This window comes from Macadamia integrifolia, chromosome 4 (assembly GCF_013358625.1).
Source record: "Macadamia integrifolia cultivar HAES 741 chromosome 4, SCU_Mint_v3, whole genome shotgun sequence".
NCBI lineage: Eukaryota > Viridiplantae > Streptophyta > Magnoliopsida > Proteales > Proteaceae > Macadamia > Macadamia integrifolia.
In genome coordinates, this window is record NC_056560.1 from 17,466,268 (window position 1) to 17,488,982 (window position 22,715).

General features: G+C 38.3%; 1 protein-coding gene across 8 annotated transcripts in view; it reads left to right on the top strand.

Annotated features, from left to right (window-relative positions):
* Nucleotides 1-1,434: 1,434 nt before the first annotated feature.
* Nucleotides 1,435-22,715, top strand: part of LOC122076803 (helicase and polymerase-containing protein TEBICHI) — a 42,099-nt gene continuing 20,818 nt past the window's right edge. For 6 of the 8 annotated variants that reach the window (XR_006139580.1, XR_006139581.1, XR_006139582.1 and 3 more), the window contains exons 1-13: nucleotides 1,440-1,642; nucleotides 1,910-2,367; nucleotides 2,609-2,852; nucleotides 2,927-3,922; nucleotides 4,085-4,149; nucleotides 11,296-11,401; nucleotides 11,478-11,678; nucleotides 12,381-12,581; nucleotides 14,396-14,557; nucleotides 15,191-15,430; nucleotides 15,659-15,871; nucleotides 16,054-16,404; nucleotides 16,535-16,687. Coding sequence is in view for 3 of the 8 variants with exons in the window: in XM_042642371.1 (XP_042498305.1) it covers nucleotides 1,607-1,642; nucleotides 1,910-2,367; nucleotides 2,609-2,852; nucleotides 2,927-3,922; nucleotides 4,085-4,149; nucleotides 11,296-11,401; nucleotides 11,478-11,678; nucleotides 12,381-12,581; nucleotides 14,396-14,557; nucleotides 15,191-15,430; nucleotides 15,659-15,871; nucleotides 16,054-16,404; nucleotides 16,535-16,687 (3,426 nt within the window). In the remaining 5 variants the exon portion in view is untranslated. Of the gene's footprint in view, nucleotides 1,643-1,909; nucleotides 2,368-2,608; nucleotides 2,853-2,926; nucleotides 3,923-4,084; nucleotides 4,150-11,295; nucleotides 11,402-11,477; nucleotides 11,679-12,380; nucleotides 12,582-14,395; nucleotides 14,558-15,190; nucleotides 15,431-15,658; nucleotides 15,872-16,053; nucleotides 16,405-16,534; nucleotides 16,688-22,715 lie in introns of all 8 variants that reach the window. The other 2 variants (XR_006139584.1, XM_042642374.1) reach the window with 2 other exon arrangements.

The window sequence follows — 22,715 nt, forward strand, 5'->3', positions numbered from 1 at the left end:
CCAGGGGGTGGCATTAAATAAGGACCAAAGTTCAGGGGGTGGCAATGCAATTTTCTCAAAGTTTAAATTGGCATTTTTGAATAGTTTTGAATTAAAATATATTATAATGATGTTAAATGTTCAATGACCGAAGTCTTCTGTATTGAATCTAGCGACTATGGACTGTATACACCTAAATTTTAATTAAAAGCAGAGAAGGATTATTCGTATTCATAAATTATTCAGATTAATTCATTTCATTAATTGAACAATTCAGTCAAAATATCGGTCAAAAAAGCGGAGGTAATAAAATTTGAGTTCAGATTCGGATTAGGGAATTATTCGTTTACAAAAATAAAAAGCATACAAAAAATTCGGATGTTATTTTTAATATTTGCAATACTTGTTTCATATTATCTATCAATTATCATATGTACATAATATACATATGATATAAAATTTAAAATTTTTAATTTTAAAGATAAACATATTATATTCAGCCATTTTTTTTTTTTTTCAAAATTCATTTCCTATTACTCAAATAATTGAATTAGAGAAAGAGAGACTGAGAGGGGCGACTGAACACAGATTTAGTTAGACCCACATCACCAACCATGCATGTTCACCTTAAAGACTAGAGAGAGTAATGACTATAAGACTTTTTTTTTTTTTGTTAAAAACGACTGTAAGACTTAGTCAAACCAAAATGGGGTGAGAGATTTTTATTTTTATTTTTTTGCGTGCAAGTGTAAGAGATTACTTCAGGAAAGATAATTTTTGTCGGTTTCTCTTAAAAGAAGAATAAAAGTAACATTAGGATAATAAATGCATAATAATCACACTATTTTCTAAATGTTTATTGACTTATTCAAGATAAAGGGTTTTTTTTTTTTTAATGGGATAAAATTCGGATAAATTTGGTTCAGCAGAATTATTTGTGAATTTAAAAAAAAATCTATAGAATTCAAGAATTTTTCATTTGATTCGGATTCGAACTGAATTATTCGTAAAATTCGATAAAATTATGTTCTGCAGAATTATTGGTGAATAATTCGGAGAATTTAATAATTAGGTTCATGACCATGAGATCTTCAAGTTGGATCTTATCACTTTCATCAAGGAGACAATGAATGATGAACTTCATAAAAAAATTTGAAAAACAAACATTTTTATTCTATATTGTCTCATTTAATTTATTTATTAATTTTTTATTTGAATTGCTTGAGAAAAACTATTATGAAAATAAGAGGGAAAAATTTGACATGACTTACTTATTTTTTATTACTCGCTCTAACACACAAGAATTTAAAGAGGACGAATGGAGTCACAAAACCTGATTTGTCAACAATGCTATCATCCGGACTCGGAAGAGAAAAGGCAAAAAGATAATGGAATGAAAAAACGTAAAGAGTAATTACACTCTACGTACGACGAGGTGATTGGGCTCGTTTGTTTTATGTTGCCAGTCTTGTGTCTGCTTTTTGCGAAGGCGGTCTTTTCTGAATTCAAACGGTCGGGAGTATTCGAGAGACCACCTATGCATATCCAGACTCCAAAGGGAGCCAGAGTCACCGTAAAGTAATTTTGATACAAGCAGAAATCTGGATTTTGGGTCGTTTTGTGGATCATGGCATCTGGTTCGCCTCGTAATCGCATTGATCAGGTCAACCTCCTTATCTTACTTCTCCCCGAAAACCCTAGATCTCCCTCTCACCCCTGAACTTTCTTTCTGCTAATTTTCTGTTTCTTGCACTTCTATGAACACTTCTATTGCAATTTTCAATTTTTGTTGCCCATTTGAACGTGCGAGACTATTTTGTTCTTATATGTTTTATTACTGATATTGGGTTTATTCAAAGGAGTAGTAACACTTTTATTTCTTGGATTTAAAGAGCACCATTCATTTGTTCTGAGCGTATTCTATTTGCAGTTTTTTCCTTCGAAGAAGAAGAAATCTCTTTCCCCTGGTCTAAAGTCCGAGAGATACGTTAAAGAAAAAAGAACCGTGCTCGATGGCTCACCTAGTGCCAAAGGTTCTTTGGATAGCTTCCTGGTGAATTCTCAAGACAGTAATCGTCTCGCCAACTCTTCCTTCGCAGACCCTGTTGTTCCACCGAGGCAGGATACTGTTAAGAGGAATCTGACATTGGAGATTAATTTATCTTCTGAAATTACACATAGGCATGCCTATTCAGAAACCCAGGGACAGCCCCGAACGGTTGAAGTCTCAAGAGAGGAGGCGCAAAGAGAACAATCCCAGGGCACTTCTGAGTTGGGTAATAATGCAGTCCAAGATTGTGCCGCAGATACAATAGAACCCCCCTCACCTGGCCCAGACAACCCAGAGTTCAAAAAGTTTGCTGCTGACTTTTTATCTTTGTACTGCAGGTACTGGGTTTATTATCATTAGCATATTAACCTTCACTGTCTAAAACTTTCTATCTTATATCAACTGATATCAGTTAAACAAAATTGTGAACATTGATGGATTCATTTTCAGTTCAAGATTTTCTTGTTAAATTTTCCTCACTTGCAGGCACAATCACTTCTCATAGGAATGAATTAAAAGCAGGAATGAACTAAAAGCCATTTGTATTTCTAATTTTCCTTTTAATGAGTATTTTTGCAGTGAAGTTCCTGCAAGTGTCAGCTCAGTTTCAGACCCAAAATTGAATGCGAACAAGAGGATTGGTAGCCCGTCTCTGTTGGATGCAGAGGGAAAGATATCAAAGAAGCTGCATTGTATCCCCAAATGTGATCAGTCTCAGTTAGATGGTGAAATTTCTTGTGGTCATGAGGAGCATTCAGAACATGTGAAGCTTGGATTCAGTGCTAAAACTGGTGTACTTCTTCAGTGTCCTGGAGACTGTGAAGTAAGTGCTAATGAGTAACCATCCCATTGTCAGATTTATAATCTGCGGTGTTGATTTGTTTCATTTGTATGCAGAGAGAAGTTGGTACCAATCCCTTTGAGACTCATGCAAGCTTGAGAAAATGTGATATAACACCTAAATCTGGGATAAATATGCCTCTGTGCTCTACACCTGGTGCATTGAACTATATGTGTGCTCGTGAGACCCCCAACTCAGCACGTGGAAGCTCAATTTTTTCTCCTGGTGAAGCATTCTGGAATGAAGCAATCCAACTTGCTGACGGTTTCTATGCTCCAATTGATAAAAGTTCAGTCCAAACTACAGAAGTTGATATTCTTAAGAGCCAGGTTGTGCAGGATGGTTCATGTAATCTGAGAAATGGGTGTAATAATGGGTCAAAGGAAAGTGAAAGCAATGCCAGGACATTTGAAATGAATTCTTCTTTGGGATCAATAAAGAAGCATACCAAAGAGAAAGTTGATTATTCAGTACTCATTTCAGATAAAGATGGTTCCCCAATACCAGTTAAACATTTTGATTTTTTGATTGAAGATAAAATTTCGGATGAAAAAGCTACTCAGCAAAATTCTGATTATGACATGAAAGAGACTAAAGAGAAAGGTACTGAAAAATCTGACGGGGGCTCAGTGATACACAGGGGTCGGCAGGATACTAATTTTCTAACTCGTTGTGCCAAGTCTGAGAAAAATGAGTTGCCTACCTCTGATGATGAACTTGGATCTTCAGTGATTAAATCCTCGAAAATGGTTACAAAGGTTTCTACTTCACCTCTCAATGAAAAAGTATACCATGTTCAAGATGTGACTTCCACTTCAGCAAGGGTTGAAAGCAAAGTAGGTTTGTCAAACCAAGGGAGTGGTAGTGTCACAGCTAATGCAACACAGAAGGATACTAAACGTCCTTGCACTGCACACTGCAGATACGATGAAACAGGTACTCCATCAAGTACCATGCCACTGAAAGCCTGTTTAGATCTGAATAGATGGCTTCCTTCTGAAGTATGCAGTGTGTATAAAAGAAAGGGCATTTCAAGACTCTATCCTTGGCAGGTAATTTATCAAACAATTTGGTGAACTTCATCATTCTCTACCTGTTAAATTGTACTATGATGAGTTAATGCAATTGATGGGAAAATACGACTGAAGCAGGTCTTGATTCAATATATTTTCCTTCCCAGATGTCACATTTTAATTAACATTGGGTATTTCTAGGTAGACTGCCTTCAGGTGGATGGTGTCCTGCAAAACAAGAATCTTGTTTATTGTGCGTCTACAAGGTATTACTTATAATGGAAAATGGAGTTCATCTTAAAGTTGCAGTTTAAAAAACTAACCATGTCATTTTTCTATACTGTATAACTGGCTAGTTTTTATTTTTACAACTGCTGTTGTTTTTTCCCCCCTCTTTTTCACAATTTTTTTTTATTCATTTAACACAAATTATAATCATATGCTCATAAAAAAAGAACTAGGTATTTGAAGCTTCACAATCAATCTTTTTTTATTTTTATTTTCAGTTATGTTTTGGTAGTTTGTAAGTAGAGAAGAAGCAGAATAAAAATGGAGAACAGCTGTCACCAGAATATGTAGTGTAGATTCTCAAGATACTCAACATGTAATTCGCTTTACCATACCAATAGTTTTGTTAGTAGAAAAAAAATCAGTCTTGAAGGAAGAAAACAAAGAAATCTTAAAATAAGATTAGGAATAGAAGGTGGAGAAGAGAATGTAGAAAAATCTGTTTTGTAGCTGGTCTGAACAAGAATTTATTAGTATAAATCAGGGACAACATTTGTGTCATGTAACCTTCAAGGAAGGCAAAGATGTTGGGTTATATTTCTTTAGGTCGACCCATAGCAATACCACATGGGGGATTGCACCAGTTTGATAGTTGGGTGTGAGAAACTTGGTTTTATTAAAGTAAAAAAGAAATGAATCTATAAAAGGGTTGTTGGTGGTGTACCTGTTGATATCAAGTTTTTGTGGCCTGGCAGCTGTGATTTAATTTGTGAGAATGAATTTTAATTACAATAAAAACTATACTTCTTTTTTGTAAGTTAGATTGCATTAACCTTCCCCCCAACCCAAAAAAAAAAAAAAAAAAAGAAAAAAAGAAGAAGTACACACGTGTATATACTAGGAAATTCATTATTTGGTGACAAATCTTGGAAATAGAGGGTTAATAAGTTAGAATATGTGGATGACGGAAGAACAATGAGATGAGAGATAAAGAAGAAGATGGAGAAGTAAAATCTCACTAACACCTATAGATTACTTCACTAACATATTTATAAGTAATTACACGTACCTCCCTAAGGAGGGAAAAAAGAAAAATGTAAAAACATAACATGACAACTTACTAAACTACCTTTATAGCAACATAACTAATATCTTTAACACTCCTCCTCAAGCTGGAGAATAAATATCATACATTCCCAGCTTGGACAACATAAAACTAAACTGATGATGAAGAAGACCCTTTATGAAGATATCAACTAGCTGATCTTCAATCCTCACAAAAGGTGTACATATGTAACCAGAGTCAATCTTCTCTTTAATGAAGTGTCTGTCCACCTCTGTGTGTTTTGTTCTGTCGTGTTGCACAGGGTTCTGGGCTATACTTATGGCAGCCTTGTTGTCATAGTAAAGCGTCATAGGTGCTTTAGTATCAATTCCCAACTCTTAGATCAGCCTTTTTAACCAGAGGAGCTCACACACTCCATGAGCCATAGCTCTAAATTCTGCCTCTGCACTAGACCGAGCCACCATAGGTTGTTGCTTGCTCTGTCATGTGACTAGGTTGCCACCTACAAATGTACAATAGCCTGAAGTAGATCTCCTGTCAGAGACTGAGCCAGCCCAATCCGCATCAGTGAAGCCTTCTATCTTCATGTGGTTATGCTTGGCAAAAAGTAGTCATTTTTCTTGAGAGGACTTCAAGTACCAGAGAATGCGGTAAATCGCATCCAAGTGCCCGCTGTTGGGAGCATGTATAAACTGACTCACCACCCCCACTGCATAAGTAATGTCTGGACGAGACAAGGATAAGTAGATAAGCTTCCCAACTAGCCTTTGATATTTCCCTGCATTAACAAGAGAAGGGCTAGCATCTTCCCCCAGCTTATGATTCTGCTCAATAGGAGAACTTGCAGGTTTGCAGTTTAACATTCCCGTCTCTTTCATTAGGTCTCGGATAAACTTCCTTTGGCATATATTTATGCCATTCTTGGATCTAGACACTTCAATCCCTAGGAAGTACTTTAAGGATCCTAGATCTTTAATGTCAAACTGTTGAGTTAAGTAGTTCTTCAGCTTGGCTATCTCATCTCTGTCATCACCAGTTACCACAATGTCATCAACATAGACAATCAGGGCTGTAATGGTGCCATTACCATGCTTAGTGAATAGAGTGTGGTCAACCTGACTTTGGGAACAACCATTCTTCAGAATGGCTTACCTGAACCTTCGAACCAGACCTTTGGAGATTGTTTAAGACCATACAGAGCCTTCTTGAGAAGACACACTTTTCCTGCGGCTGAAGGGAACTTTAAGCCACGAGGAGTTTGCATATACACCTTTTATTCTAAGTCACCATGTAGGAAGGCATTCTTCACATCCAATTGATACAATGGCTAATCCTTATTTGTTGCCAGAGACAAAAGGACCTTATGGTGTTATGCTTAGTCACAGGAGCAAATGTTTCTTGATAGTCAATCCCATACACTTGACTATACCCTTTTGCCACTAGCCTTGGCTTGTAACCTCTCAATAGTACCATCTGACCGGTACTTAATTGTGTAGACCCACCTGCATCCAACTGGACCCCCCTTGGAAGGTCAACCAATTTCTAGGTACAATTTTTCTCGAGGGCCATTATTTCCTCAGTTATGACTTGCTTCCACTTAGGGTCAGACATATCTTCAAAAACATTCTTGAGAATAGAAACATATGAGAGAGTAATACTAAATACAACACCTGTAGGGGGAGAGAGAGTCATAGGAAACAGATTGAGCTACAAGATTAGTACAAGCTCTCTTTGCCTTCCTAATAGCAATAGGAAGATCTAAATATGATGGGGAAGGAAGGATATTACCTGACTGAGGAGGGTGGATCTCAGGAATTGGATTAAAGAGGACTCTTGGCAGGTCTTCTTATTCCTCCTTGTGTACACAATGGTCACCTTTTCATTACTTGAACCTGAATCACCTCTTGAATGATCTCCAACATCAATAATATCCACCTCTCTGTGTTTCCCAATGTCAAGCATAAAAGGAGTGATAGGCAATGGGGAAAGAAAAGGGATGTCATCAGTAGCCTTTTCACTCCCATTATTCTCCCCCTGAAAAAGGATGCTGATGAGGTGCAAAAAAAAGGAGCAGACTCAAGGAAAGTGACATCCTTGGAGAGAAGCCTTCGTCTGGAAGGGGGATAGTAGCACTTGTAACCCTTGGTAGTGGAAGAATAGCTAAGAAAGATACATTTAAGAGCCTTGGGGTCCAGTTTAGTCCGATAAGACTTATTAACATGGACATAACAGACACATCCAAACACTTTGGGGGGGAAGAGAGAAAGAGGAAGACTGAGGAGACAAGGTGTCTTAGGGAGTTTTGGAGCTAAGAAGTTTTGTGGGCATACGGTTGATAAAAAAGTAACAGTAAGGAGAGCATCATACCAAAAGGTTTTAGGAACATACATGCCAAAAAGAATACTCCTACTGACTCCCAACAAATGACGGTTTTTCCTTTTAGCTACCCTATTTTGTTGGGCTGTGTGGACACAAGCTAGCTGATGGATAATGCCATTATCCATAAAAATGTCTTGAAGACCAACATATATATACTCCCCCCCTTTGTCAGAATGAACAATTTTAATCTTGGTGTCAAACTGTGTACATATGATATGATAAAAATTTTTAAAGGCATCATACACATCATTCTTATGCTTCATCAGAACAGTCCATATAGGACGGGAAAAATTATCAACAAATGAAACAAAGTAGAGAAAACTAAGTAGAGAAAACTAAGTAAAGAAGTAGTAGTAGAAGGCCCCCAAACATTAGAGTACACACTGTGAAAAGGAACAGTAGATCTATTACCATGATAAGGATAAGAAGACCGATAATATTTGGCAAAATACATGGTTCGCAATGATAGACATGGGAACTAGGAAAAGAAGTAAATAAATGAGGTAACTGTTTCCTTATAATAACAAAAGAGGGATGTCCTAAACGTTGGTGCCACAACATCACAGAGTCCATAGAACTGCTATCAGTACGTCCACACACATAGGATTGAGGGGTAGCCAAAAAAGGTGATTGAGGTTCAAGTAGGTAGAGCCCCTTCTCCTCACGCCCACTGCCAATAATCCTCTTTGTCACCAAATCTTGAAAGAGACAATGAGAAGGAAAAAAAGTGACACAAAAGTTTAGGGATTTTGTTAGGTGACTCACAGATAAGAGATTAGTGGCAAGGCTAGGAACATGAAGAACATAATCAAGTGAAATGGAAGATGTAATAGAAATGCTACCTTTACCAGAAATGGAGGAAAGGGAACCATCGGCAACCCTGACCTTATCTCTACCGGAACAAATATAATACGTATCATAATAATGGGATGTACCAGTCATATGATCCGTCGCACTAGAATCAATAACCTTGGATGGAGCTGTGGAAGGAGCAGATGAGGAACCCTGTAAGGCTTGAACCTGAGGAATCTGGCGCTATAAGTGAAGAAGATGATGAGCCTCGCAGTTGTGACATGACCCTGGGGAATGCTGCAATATCCTCTATAGTAAGGGAATTGTGCTCTGCCTGTGTGCTAGGAGTAGACCCTGTAGTAGCAGGCTCAGCCTGAACACTGTGGGCTCTAGCTCCCCCGCTATGTCCACCCCGAGCACCACTAGAACCACCACGCAGGTCAAGAGGAGGACCATGAAGAACTCAACATCTCTCTTTGGTGTGCCTAGACTTCCCACAATGATCACATCGTCTATCATCTCCATGAGGTGGGCCTTGACCTGAGCCACCGCCACGCCAATCTCTCTGAGAGCTAGTTGTAAGAGCTGACCGCTAAAAAAGAGGGGCAGGTTGCATGGCCACCTGCCTAGTCTCCTCACTTTGTAATAGCTACATACTTCATCAAGGGATGGAAGAGGAGACCGGCCCAAGATTTGTTTTAAGATTGACTCATACTCGGGATTCTACCCACCAAGCAAGATAAGAACACGTTCCTTTTCAAGTTTTTGATAAACCTTAGCTTCATCCTCATGATTGGACAGTTGGAGGTCCCTATAGTGATCATACTCTTCCTAGTGACTAATGAGTGTTGTAGTACTCAAAAATGGTCCTATCCCTTTGCTTCATGCCAATGACCTTTTGGAGTAGTTGATGAACTTTGGCTGAGTCACCCACATGGTTAAAAGTTTTAGTAACATTGTCCCAAATATCCTTGGCAGCCTCTTTCCTCGTAAACCTTCTTCCAATCTCAGGTTTTATAGAAAAAATTAGCCATGTTATAACAGTGGATTTTTCAATCTCCCACTTTGGATATGTCAGGTCATCTGGTTTAGGAGCCTTAATGGTACCTGTAACATACCCGAGCTTTCCTCTACTCTGCAAGGAAAGCTTCACTGAATGAGCCCAATCCAAGTAATTTTTGTTGTCCAACTTCATAATAGAAATCTGAGTATATGGGTTATCAAAAACCATGGGGGTAGGATGAGTAGAACAACTCGATGCACTGGTTGAAATGTCTCTAAAGAGGGCCCCAAGTCCACTATCATCAGACATATTGTAGAAAAAAAAAAATCAAACACAAGATGAGGAGTACACACTCTACCCAGCTTTGCCTCCATAGGTACTCAGAGATAAACCCAACAAGAGGTAAACACAATACCAAAGCAAAACCAGATCAAGACACACTTTAGGGCAAGCAAGTTAGGACATAATACTTCAAGAGTCCCAACCTATACATCTCAAAAACCAATGTGGCCAGAATCCATCACAAAATGAACTATGGAAGCAAAAAAGAAGAAAAACAGGGGAGGCGGTACCTTCCAACCTGGATAAAAATGAGTTATGAACTCACCACTCAATCCCCCTAGGACCGAATGCTTGGAGGCTTGTTAGGGAGGCCTTGGGCATTCCAAATGGTGTATACCTCACCTCCAAAGGCTGCCGGATGAGAGAGAAGGAGGAATCCCAAAGGAGAGCTGGCGAGAGTAAACAATAACTTGGATTTTGTGGTTGTGAACTCCAAACGGCTTCAACCTTCCAGTTATTCACATAAAAACCCCTTTTGGGTTAGGTTTGACCTTCCTTTAAGCTCATCCTACAGATTCTTCAAGTTTTTTTCACATAATGATCTCTTCCTTGGAACCCCTTTGTAACCTAGGGTTCCAAAGAGAGGAAATAGAAGTGGGAAACTTTTAATCTGACTCTCAAACCAAGATCTTGTGCTTTGATACCAAGTTAGAATATGTGGATGAGGGAAGAACAATGAGATGAGAGATGAAGAATAAGATGGAGAAGTAGAAGAGGGAGAAGGAGAGAAATCGATGGTATGGTAGAATAGTGTGTTTTGCGTAAAATCTCACTAACACCTATATATTACTTCACTAACATATTTACAAGTAATTACACATACCTCCCTAAGGAGGGAAAAAGGGAAAATGTAAAAACATAACATAACAACTTACTAAACTACCTTAGAGCAACATAACTAATATCTCTAACAGAATAACCTTGTATACTTAATTTTGAGTATCGATGAAATGATAGTTTGTTGAAAATTTTTAGAACTACAACGTCATGATCATAGTTGTCAAGGTGTTGCTTAGGCATCCAGGCTCTTTCTTGGGTCCAAGGCGACGTCACACCTTGTTGATACTTCACGAGTTTACATTGATTATGTTTATTGCTTTGTCTTTTGATGAATATACTTATATTATATCCTATGGTTTTTTTTTTTTAATTATACGTTGATTATCTTATTTTAAATCATTACTAGCATAACTATAACATATTGCATTAATATGATTTATATGTTGCATATAAGGATAGTTGTATAAAATTATCATTGTTATATTACATATAGTCATATATTGCATGCCTAGGGCTCCTAGGCATACCTAAACATTGCCTTGTCACCTAGGCGCCCCCTCCAATGCCTTGGGTTGATTAGTTGCCTTGACAACTATGATCATGATATTTGGTGTCTGATTAGTTTATTTTGGATAATGGTGGGATTAATTTGTTGTCCTTAGACAACCACTATTTTATGTGTCATGGAAGGGTTATGGTTTTCATCTAAAACACTAATAAATAACATTGCCAACAAGAAGATTGTTAACAGCTATCTTTATAAGGTATTTATTATATTTTGAGGTTTTCATCTTGTACTTAATCTTGCTTGCTCCATCACAGTGCTGGTAAAAGTTTTGTTGCTGAAATCTTGATGTTACGGAGGCTCTTCTCTAGTGGGAAAATTGCACTCCTTGTCCTGCCATATGTATCTATTTGCTCAGAGAAGGTACTTATATTATCTCTAATGAATTTTGATACTTCCATCAATAATTGTTACCTAAATTGTCTACTATTTGAGACAGGCAGAACATTTGGAAGTACTTCTTGAACCTCTTGGTAAGCATGTTCGTAGCTTTTATGGTAACCAAGGTGGTGGAACACTTCCTAAAGATACTTCTGTAGCTGTTTGCACAATAGAGAAAGCAAATTCTTTAGTCAATAGATTGTTGGAAGAGGGGCGTCTTTCTGAAGTAGGAATTATTGTGATAGATGAACTCCATATGGTAACCCATCTTTCTATCTAAATTCTCATTTTTGTCAAACTTCATGAGCATTACACAATACACATGCACATGTGTTTCATTTTCTCTTGCACTGCTCTACTTTCTTGCTTTTTTGTCCTAGTGGAAGAACAATCACATCAATGTCAAGTCATATATCTTATGTAATGCATATATTTCAATGCTGTAAATGCATCTCGTTTTCTTTTGCATTCTTGCATTTTCTTTTCTGTCGTTATTGAAACAGGAAAATAATTGTTCTGTGATAGGTCATGTTCGTTGTTAAGTGGCATAGATTTGTTGTCATGCTATATCTTGTTGTTGCATCAATAAAATTTACTTTTATTTTCTTTATTCCCTTCTTTGTCAAGGTTAATTGGTTGTCGATGGATTAAGTTTATTTCATGTCTTCAGTCTTCTGTTTGACAGAAAATGATATCTGTTATCTTGATTGGGTGTAAGAGACTTCAGTTACTGAGATCTGTTTTATGACCAAAATTTCAAATATATGATTTCAGGAGAACTGTAATTATTTTCATTCTCGAGTTAGGGCTCAAGTTTCATTTCTATGGTCACTTATTTTTGCAGTTAGTAAGCTCAGGGCCTTTATTGTTTTGCATTTGTAACATTTCGTTTTAAATTGTATTTATAGAGATGCTTGCTTGCTCAAAACTGTATTTGAACATTTGTCAGTTGCTTTAACAGGTTGGTGATCAGAATAGGGGTTATCTGCTGGAACTTTTGTTGACTAAGCTTCGTTATGCAGCCGGTGAAGGCAGTGTAGATTCATGTAGTGGAGAAAGTTCAGGTTCCAGTAGTGGCAAAGCTGACCCTGCTCATGGTTTGCAAATTGTTGGAATGAGTGCAACGATGCCAAATGTATCAGCTGTAGCTGACTGGCTTCAAGTAAGTGAAGGTTAACAACTTGTCTTTCTGCTAAATTAAGTCTGAAACATAGTTGTCAAGGTGACTTGGCAACTCAAGGCGTTGGAGGCAAGGTTTTAAGTATCCTCCACTATCCGTCGATACTAACCGATATGTATCGTATCTTTAGGGTATCAATACTATACGTAAAATTTCTTCGTATTAGTACATGTAACCTCATATTGTATATATAATCAATTTATGTTTAACATATTACTTATTTGCAAAGCTATTTGTAGTAGAGATGAAGATGCTAAGATGGATGTGCGGAAAAACTAGGAAGGATTAAGTAAGGAATGAACGTATTAGAACTGATGTGGGAGTTGCCACGATCAACGACAAGCTCTGAGAAAGCCGTTTGAGGTGGTATGATCATGTTCAATGGAGGCCTAGGGATGCCCCAGTAAGGAGGAGTGATGTGATTCATATTGAAGGTGTTAAAAGAGCTAGGGGCAGGCCTAAAATGACCATAGGAGAAGTTGTGAGGAATGACATGCATATTCTAGGTCTTGTACCAAGTATGACCTCGGATAGAGCCTATTGGAGAGCAAGGATCCATGTAGCCGACCCCATTTAGTGTAGATTCAGTACTTGAGAGAAGAAAACAGTAGATAAAGTCATATAGTGTGGGATATGACCCTTGATTTCCCACCAATAGGGCTAGATTAGAAACCCTCCAATTGCAAGCATTTCTTTCTTTTCATTGTGTCTCATGGCAGCTCTGTTCACAGCAACAAAAAGGAAACAACCATAGCTTTATTCATAAAAATCATTGGTTGCCAATATTGGCTACGAGCTGTTTATTTAAAATAAAGACTCCCTATCTAAGCAAGAAACTTGTCTAACCAAACTTACATAGTAAATTGGAAACTTAAAACAAAAAGGATACTTAAAAGTAAACCATCTACACGGTAAATGAGTTAGACTCAAATAAAACAACTTAATAAAGTAAACCCTGTTTACCTACCTCCTACTCATAATTTAGGACCAATAAAATGGTCCATTAAAAGAAAACCTGTTGGGACACATATAACACAACCCAAGGCTTTGTTTTCACTAAAGTTGGCCAAATTCTATGTTTTATCTGTGTCAGTTATCCTTCGCACTAGTTCTAGCACTTAAGTAGTTTTACTTAAATAAAATTTTCATTGCTTTTTTCATGTTCTTAGTTGAATGGTGTAACATCTGGAGCAAACTAGGCAATTATGACACTAAAAATTATGTGAGAGAAGCTAACACCAATTACCCCAGTGGCTTGTCTACTGGATTTAGTGGGTCCGACAAAACCTGACTGGGTTATCTGAGCTTTTCTGGAATTGTCACAAATGGTGAATTGCAGCTTCTTTCAATCACTGATAACAGGTTGACCAGTTGGGACGGTCAAGATCTTATAACTATGTTGTTTGATACTCAATTTAAATTGGTTTAAACCAATGTAATTTAAAGTGCTCTGTGGAGCATATATTTCTTTTGTCCTGAGAATAGTCTAAGAAGGATATTTGTTAGTACCGACTCTATCTCTGGTTTCTCTTGTGGTGGATGATGTATATATGATATTCTTTCGATTTGATTTTAATTTTTGCAGTTTTCTTCAATCTATTTTTCTATTACTTCTTGCAAACTAGATTTGAAATTCTTGTTGGTATCTGTGTTTGAAATCCTTAGTCCAACTTATGTAGGTCTTGCTTCTTGTCCTGGCTTCTTTATGTATTTTAACACATCATGAAGACCAGTTCTTGCCAGATAATTGAAACACTGACCACCCTATGCTTACTAATTAAGAATGGTACATTTAGGCAGCACTATACGAGACAGATTTCCGACCTGTTCCTTTGGAAGAGTATATAAAAGTCGGAAATGCCATTTTTGACAGAAAAATGAACATTGTACGGACAATTCCCAAAGCTGCTGATCTTGGTGGGAAAGACCCAGATCATGTTGTGGAATTGTGCAATGAGGTATGGACCATTTCTTATTTCACATGCTCTTATTTTACAATGTTCATTAAAAAATCCTTCTTTTTCTTTTTCCAATCTCCCTAACATATTGGAAAAGGTATATCTTCCAAAAACGTTCTCATCGTAATTTTTAGTACCAGTAAAAAATTTCCACATGCACCTGCCTGATCATAAATGAGCTTGCACAGTACAGCTTCAAATCCTACCCATTTTTTAATCATGTGGGTTCAGCTGGGCCCAAGTCAAAACCCCCAGGGGGACCCACTGAATTGCCACCTTACATGATGCATGATGTAAAAAAATATTAAAAAAAAATAATAATAGAAAGATGATGATATAAAGGACCTCCAAGGCAATTTGACTTGGATCTAAAAGGATGACATGGGTAAAATCATCTTTGACAGCCCATGGAATCAATAAGCAAAAGCTTAGCATAATAAAAAGATGATGATATAAAGGACCTCCAAGGCAATTTGACTTGGATCTCAAAAGATGACGTGGGTAAAATCATCTTGGTGGGAAAGACCCAGATCATATCGTGGAATTGTGCAATGAGGTATGGACCATTTCTAATTTAAAGTATGCATATTATTTTATAATAAACTTTGATTTCTGAAATTTGCCTTGACACAGGTTGTTCAAGACGGTCATTCGGTGCTGTTATTTTGTTCTAGTAGAAAAGGATGTGAATCAACTGCAAGACATGTTTCCAAGTTCCTTAAGAAATTTTCTAGCAGCAAGCTTGATGATCAAAGTGCATTCATTGATATTGCTTCAGCTATTGATGCCCTGCGAAGGTGTCCTGCAGGACTGGATCCTGTATTAGAAGAAACTCTGCCCACTGGTGTTGCCTATCATCATGCTGGACTTACAGTAGGGTTTTATCATTTAAATCTTTACAACCCCATATATTCCTTTGACTGGTTGAGTTTTCCCTTATATATTGTATATGTTTTCTCTTCTTACTTTTTACTGTTGCTAAGGTTGTTTGCACAACTCTGTTTATGTTGAGAGATCAGATTAATAACCTAATATGCATTTGGAATTATTCGTACTCTTCTTTTTGTGATAATTATATATGCTATGCTAATTTTGAAACAGGTTGAGGAAAGGGAAATTGTTGAAACTTGCTATCGTAGAGGGCTTGTACGTGTCTTAACTGCCACATCTACTTTAGCGGCTGGAGTCAACCTGCCTGCTAGGAGGGTTATATTTAGACAACCCAGGATTGGTCGTGATTTCATTGATGGGACAAAGTACAGACAGATGGCTGGTCGTGCTGGTCGTACTGGAATAGATACCAAAGGGGAAAGTGTATGTCTCTACTTTATGCTTATTTCTTTTGTAACAATATCCTGATGACAGGAGGCTATATAATACTTTTTAAAATTAAATTTGATGTTCTGAGTTTTTGGTTTTTATTTTATTTAAAGACATTGTATTAGAATTTCACGTAGGCTGATGATTTCCTTTTTCTGTATTTTAATGTAAATTAGATATTAATTTGCAAAGCCGAAGAGGTAAAAAGAATCACAACCATTCTTAACGACTGCTGTCCCCCACTGCAATCTTGCCTGGCAGAAGATAAGAATGGAATGACTCATGCTATCTTGGAGGTCGTTGCTGGTGGGATTGTTCAAACTGCTAGTGATATTCATCGATATGTCAGATGCACTCTTCTCAATTCAACAAAGCCATTTCAGGATGTTGTGAAATCGGCTCAAGATTCTCTTCGGTGGTTATGCCATAGGAAATTTCTTGAATGGAATGAAGAGACTAAATTATACAGCACCACACCGCTTGGACGTGCAGCTTTTGGCAGTTCTCTAAGCCCTGAAGAATCACTTGTAAAGGCTTGCACTGCTTATTTTATCTTTATATTTCCAGCATTCTCTTCTCTTTATTTTCTTAATTTGTCAAGACATAAGATTTGTCATCCATACTTTTCGTAATTTTTACCTTTTTTTCCTAATATAGGTTGTGCTTGATGATCTTGCGAGGGCAAGGGAAGGGTTTGTGCTTGCATCTGATTTACATGTGGTTTACTTGGTCACGCCCATTAATGTTGATGTTGAACCAGATTGGAAACTATATTATGAAAGGTTCATGGAAGTGTCTCCTCTTGACCAGGTAAATTTTTTTCACATGCAAGGATTAGTTTTATCATGATTGCAACTTGATTGTCTAATGTCTATTACTATCTTTTTCTAACATAATGGCATTATATGTGCGGTCCTGACAGCACTTTCCTCTTTCTATGCATTAGATTGATTAGTTGATTGCTATTTGACTACATATGAAATTGTTAATAATCTAGACGTACCATTTCATTGTAATGATAATTCTCATGGATTGCTTCGATTTCGATTTTGTAAGAAAGTAGTTAAGAAGTTAGTTTTCCTTGAATAAATAAAAGCTAGGGGGGAAATTGAAGCTCAAATTTTCTGTCTTTTGATTCTTTAATCATGTTGGTCCTTCTAATTATTTTTTTTTTTTGTAGAAATTAGAACATGGTTGGGGAGAGTTCTTTTAATGAAATATGAAGCTCTTGCTTTGTCAATTGGTTCTTTTGTTCAATTTTTTGAAGTTTATGGTTTTTTTATTCCTTCCTTTTTTGGGTGAGAAAATGGTTTGGAAGAAGATATTTTTGCTTGAATAAATGAAAATTCCTGTAAAAATGAAGCAAAAAATCCCATCTCAATTTATGGTATTGTAGCATATTGATAAATTTTTAAACTTAATATATATTGATTTGGAGAGATACCATTTGAAAATTTTGTGATAGTTTATGATAATCTAAAATTTTTTTTTTTTTTTTTTGGATGAATAAATAATCATTAAAAAGGGAAAGAATATACAAGAGGAAGGAGGGGGGAACCAAGCCCGCGAGGCAAGGACAAGCAAAACAAAAGAAAGGGGGGCAAAACATGGCTAACAAGATGAGGCTAGCATCTCAAAGGGGAGAAGCAAAGACAGAAGACTAAGGGGGATATAAATCATGGGGATGGGGAGAAGCTAGAAAAGAGGAGAGACCCTAAGCAAAAACAATGAGCCTGTTCCTTGGGGAGTTCCTGAAGGTTTCTGCTTAAGAGAAGCAAATTTGGAGTGAACATCAAAGTAGATGGCATTCTAAATCTGATCGTAAGATTGGGATTTGGCCGTCCATCTATGAATATTTAGCTCCATCCAAATGTGGTTAATAGTGGCACAAAAAAGAAAGCTTGCCTGTGGTGTCGCAGATGGAGTTACCTGAGAAGGTCATATCAATCCAGTTTCATTCCCTATTATAAGGCAGAATGGTTCTCCTCGAAGGCCTACAATGGGAAAGGACTTTTTTCCAGATAGAGGACGAGTGGGGACAGTTGAAGAAGAGGTGGTTTATATCCTTAGTATTGTTCCAACTGAGACAACAAAAAGGGGAGGCGTGGATGTGACGGTGGATGAGAAAGGATTGGGTTGGGAGAGAGTCCTTGAGGGCTCGTTAGGTGGTGAAACTATGATGGGGGATGTTGGAACGAGGCACATGTGGAACTATGAGTCCTTGAACTAAGCAACATTGTGACAAGGGACTCTAGTGACAGTGGGACGGATGAGGTTCTAGGCGGTGGAAAAGGAGAAGCGGCCATTGGTAGAAGGACTTCATGAAATCCTGTTCTCACGGGCATCGCTGTGGAGGGGGGGAGATCTGCCATGATATCAGCAAGGGAAGGGGATGAGAGAGTGAACCAATTATCATTTGAGATGATAGAATCAACCATGGAATTTCTGGGGATGCCAAAGGAGTATACAGTTTGAGGCTTGACAATGGAGAGGAGGATACTTGTAGGGTGCCATTGTTGATGGGGGAGGAGATGGCATTGAGGGTAAGAGGTTTGAGGTTGAGGATGTTTCTCTAGACCCATGAAGCTTTAGAAGAAGGAGAGACAGTCCGAATGGAATCTTTTTTGAGGAGAGAGGAGTATATTCAGTTGACCAGATAGAATTGTGCTTGGAGGCAATTTCCATATGAGCTTGAGGGTGCTAGCTTTGATGTTATCATTGACTCTTATCAGACCCAAACCTCCCTTAGATTTGGGGAGGTAGACAGAGGCCCATCTAAGAGGGTGGAGAAATTTGGATTGAACTCTGTGCCTTCCTTCGGAAAGGGAGATAACACCAAAGCTAAAGCTTTTTCCTCATGAGGTCAAGCATGGGGGAGCAGTGATGGACAGATAATCTGGACGAAATGAGGAGAAGCCCGAGGATAATGACCGGCAGGGAGCCAAAGGAGAAGCCCGAGATTTGAAGGAGGGTGTCTTTGATTGAGTCGAAGACTCTAGCAAGAAAGATACGAGATTTGGCTAGGTTAATGCAGAGGCTAGAGAGGGATCCAATGGAAATAAGGGAGGAAATGGAGAAGATGGAGAGAGGTTCGATTTGGATAAGATCATGAGATCATCAACAAATGCAAGGTGAGTGAGAGTAATGCATTTGAATTTGGGGATGGGAGTGATAAGGTGGAGATTCAGTTGCCGATTGGATGGATCTAGAGAGGACCTCGAGGGTGAGGGCGAAGAGGGGGGGAGAGAGGGCAGCCTTGCCTGATACCCATTAGCCGGACGACCATTAATAAGGACTATAAACATAGGGGTGGAGATGTAGGAGTGGATCCGATGTATGATGGTTGGGGGGAAGGACATCTGGCTAAGACTTTAGAAATGAAATCCCAATGAATGGAATCAAATGCTTTATAAATATCAATCTTGAGGAGGGTAGCAGCAGAGTGGGATTTTCTATCGAATCCTCTAATCACCTTATGGCACAGAATAAATCAGACTTCTGCCACCAATAAAAGCGGATTGGTTAGGGTTAACCAGAGAATCCACAACCGATTGAATTTGATTGGTGAGGATTTTGGCGATGAATTTGTAGAGGTGGTTGCAAATGGAGATGGGCAAAAGTCAACCATGGAGGAGGCTCCGTCATGCTTGGGAATAAGACAAAGGAAAGTGTGATCAACACCTTTGATCTGAGAGGGATTGAAAAAGAAGCTTCTGATAGCAAGGATGAGGTCTGATTTTATGATTTCTCAGCAGGAGGAGAAGAATTCCATACTGAATCCATCAGGCCTAGGAGCCTTATTGGCTTTATGAGAGAGGATGGCCGAGTGGATTCCTCATTAGAGGGAATGGAGCAGAGGTTCACGACAAGGTTATTTGGGATGAATTTGTTGAGAAGGACAGAAGGGGGAGGATGGGCGGGGGGAGGGGGAAGGGGGATGGAAGAGGTTAGAAAGGAGATAAACATGGAGGGAGATTGGGGAATGATTAAAGATGTTGGGGAGATAAAAGGTAGCATGAGAAGAGGGAAGGAGGTCATCCAGGATTCATTTAGCAAAACTCTATCAAGTGTACTAACAACTCTGTCAGGTCGGTTTTGCGGTTTTGCCCTGAGAAATTGGCTTCCGACTAATGGAGGGCCTTAGGGAAGAAGGGAAGAATCAAAGGGAGGGGAGGAGATTCACACGACCAAGTATAACCACAACTTCACCCAAAATAATTAATTCATCATTCAATTCAATCTCTCTATGTCCATCAACTATACCTAATATATAGAAAATAAAGACATGAAATTAGAAACTCTACTAACATAATATTTAGTCTAAACTAGGAAATAACCGTAAAAGGAAACTAATGCAAAGGAAATAAATCCTAACTCCTACATTCAAATCTGGAAAATAAAGGTATGAGATAACATACTAAATAACTGCTAATTTTATTTCCAACCCTTGTTGGACCAAAACCCTTGGCTGGACCGGTTCTTCTTGGCTCTTGGCTTCCAAAGCCGGTCATGCTGGTCCAACCAGGTAAGGGTAGCCGTATCTGCATCAACTCTCCTCCTTTGAAAAGAACTAGACTCTGTCGAGTTAGGAAAAGGACCGAGGAGATTGTCTAAAGGAATACGCTGAATGAGGAACGATCCCACCATCTTCTTGAGCTTAATTTCAGGGAGATCTTTGGCAGGATGAAACTTTATAGTCTTATTGGCATGCTTGAAAGCATAGGTATTGGCATAGCTACAATGCTGTACTTTCTTGTTAAACAACCAAGGTCTACCAAGAAGGATATGACACACTTTTAGAGGGAGGATGTCACATTGGACTGTATCCTTAAATCCACTAATAGAATATGTGATCAAACACTTATCTGTGATTTTGAGATTAGTGTTATTCACCCAAGCAACCTTGTAGGGATTTAGATGTGGCTTTGTCTTCAATCCCAGCTTACGAACAGCGTCTTCAGAGACAACATTAGTATAACTACCTCCATCAATGACCAAGGTTAACAACTGGTCATTGCACTTCACACGAGTCTGAAAAATACTACTGCAACACCAATCTTCATTGTTAGTGGCTTTCTGAGTAGTCAACACATGAAGAATGACATAAAAAGGATGCTGGTCTTCATCACTGAGAGTGTCATGATTTCACCTGGTTAAATCAACTGTGTTAGAACCAAGTTGCTCTTCGGGAATATATGGTATAGGAGAATCCTTATCAATAAAAGCAACCAAACGGCTGGGACATTGAGCACTGATATGTCCAAATCCATGGCATGAGTAGCACCAAACTGTAAATTTTGAAGAATCAGAAGGTTTATGTGAACCAAGCTGAGGGGGTGAGTATGAACCAGTAGGCCGTGAAGATGACATTTCAGAAACATATCAAGGTGGAAAATAAGGCCGGCTAGGTTGTGAAGAGGCCATAGATATAGCACTAGCTTGTGGTTTGCTAGATGACCTTTCTTGGGTAGGAGGCTATTACAACATGGAACTAGTATCTTGAGGAAAAGTATCTGCAAAGTTTCTCTGATTGTATGCGCGTTTCAAACTTTCCTCAACCTGATACGCTACTTGCACGACGTCTTCTATAGTAGGCAGTCGACTAGATGCAAGGGCAGCACTAAGTTGAGGGTGCAAACCATTGCGAAATTGTGCCACTAAGACTTCTTTATCCCACTCAAAATCAGAACGAGTGACTAAATAATAACATCTCGCAACATATTCTTCAACGGTCAAATTCTCCTGTTTCAACTGTGCTAACTTGAGATGCATGCGTTGCTTGTAATCAGAAGGCAAAAATCTCTGATTAATAACTTCATGCATTTTAGCCTAAGTAGTGACTAAGCCAATGCCTAGGGTCCGTTCTGTTGCTGTTGCTTGATCCACCAAACTTAGGCCGTGCCTTTCAGTTTGGCCTTTGCAAATAGGATCTTTCGGGCCTCAGTCAACCCATACCATCTGAAGAATGTCTCTAAGCTATTAATCCAATCAAGGTACAATTCTGAATTGTTGTCTCCATAGAAATCATGGACATCCAATTTGGTTGCTCTTTCTACTCCATCATCATGTCTACCAGTTCCATATGGTGGTGGAGGTGGTGGTGGAGGTGTATGTTGTGGTGACGGTGGTGGTAGTGATACTGACGGATCTTGTGGAGTGGTGTTGGAAGAATCCCTAGATTGAATGGGGCTCTTTCCTTTATCTGCTGCCACCAAACGATCAATAGAAACTTGCATGGATCCCATAGAAACTTGCATAGATTCCATCATTGTCTTAAGGGACATGACAATGGTAGTGAGAGCATCAATTTTTGTATCAGTTTCTCCTTTATAAGAGTTCTGCTATTGAACAAATTCACTATTGGCTACCATGGTGATGATTAACAAAATAACACTCAAAGAGTAATGACAAAATAGTAAATAAATGGAGGTTTAAAGGAGAACAGCATAATGGTAATTAAAGGAGATCATTAAGTGAATGGCAAGACTGTAATATGTGGGTTATGTTTCGAAACACAGTTGCAACATATGTGTAAGGGCAGACTTAGAAGACAATCTTGAGAGGATAACTCAGGTATAGAAGTAAAACATGAGGGAAATTCTGGAAATCAGAAAAAGCCAAAGGAAAGAATAAGAGATTGTGGGTGGAAGTAGGTTTACCGATAGAGGAACCAGCAGTAGCGGGAGTCGGATTCGAGAAGGAGAGAGAGTGTCGTGATGGGGCTTTGCAGGTATATACCCTGTCTTTTCTCTCTTCTCGCCTTCTTGCTTCTCCTTCTTTCTTCTCTTCTTCTTCTTCTTCTTCTTTATTTATTTTTCTCTTTTTTTTTTTTTTTTGA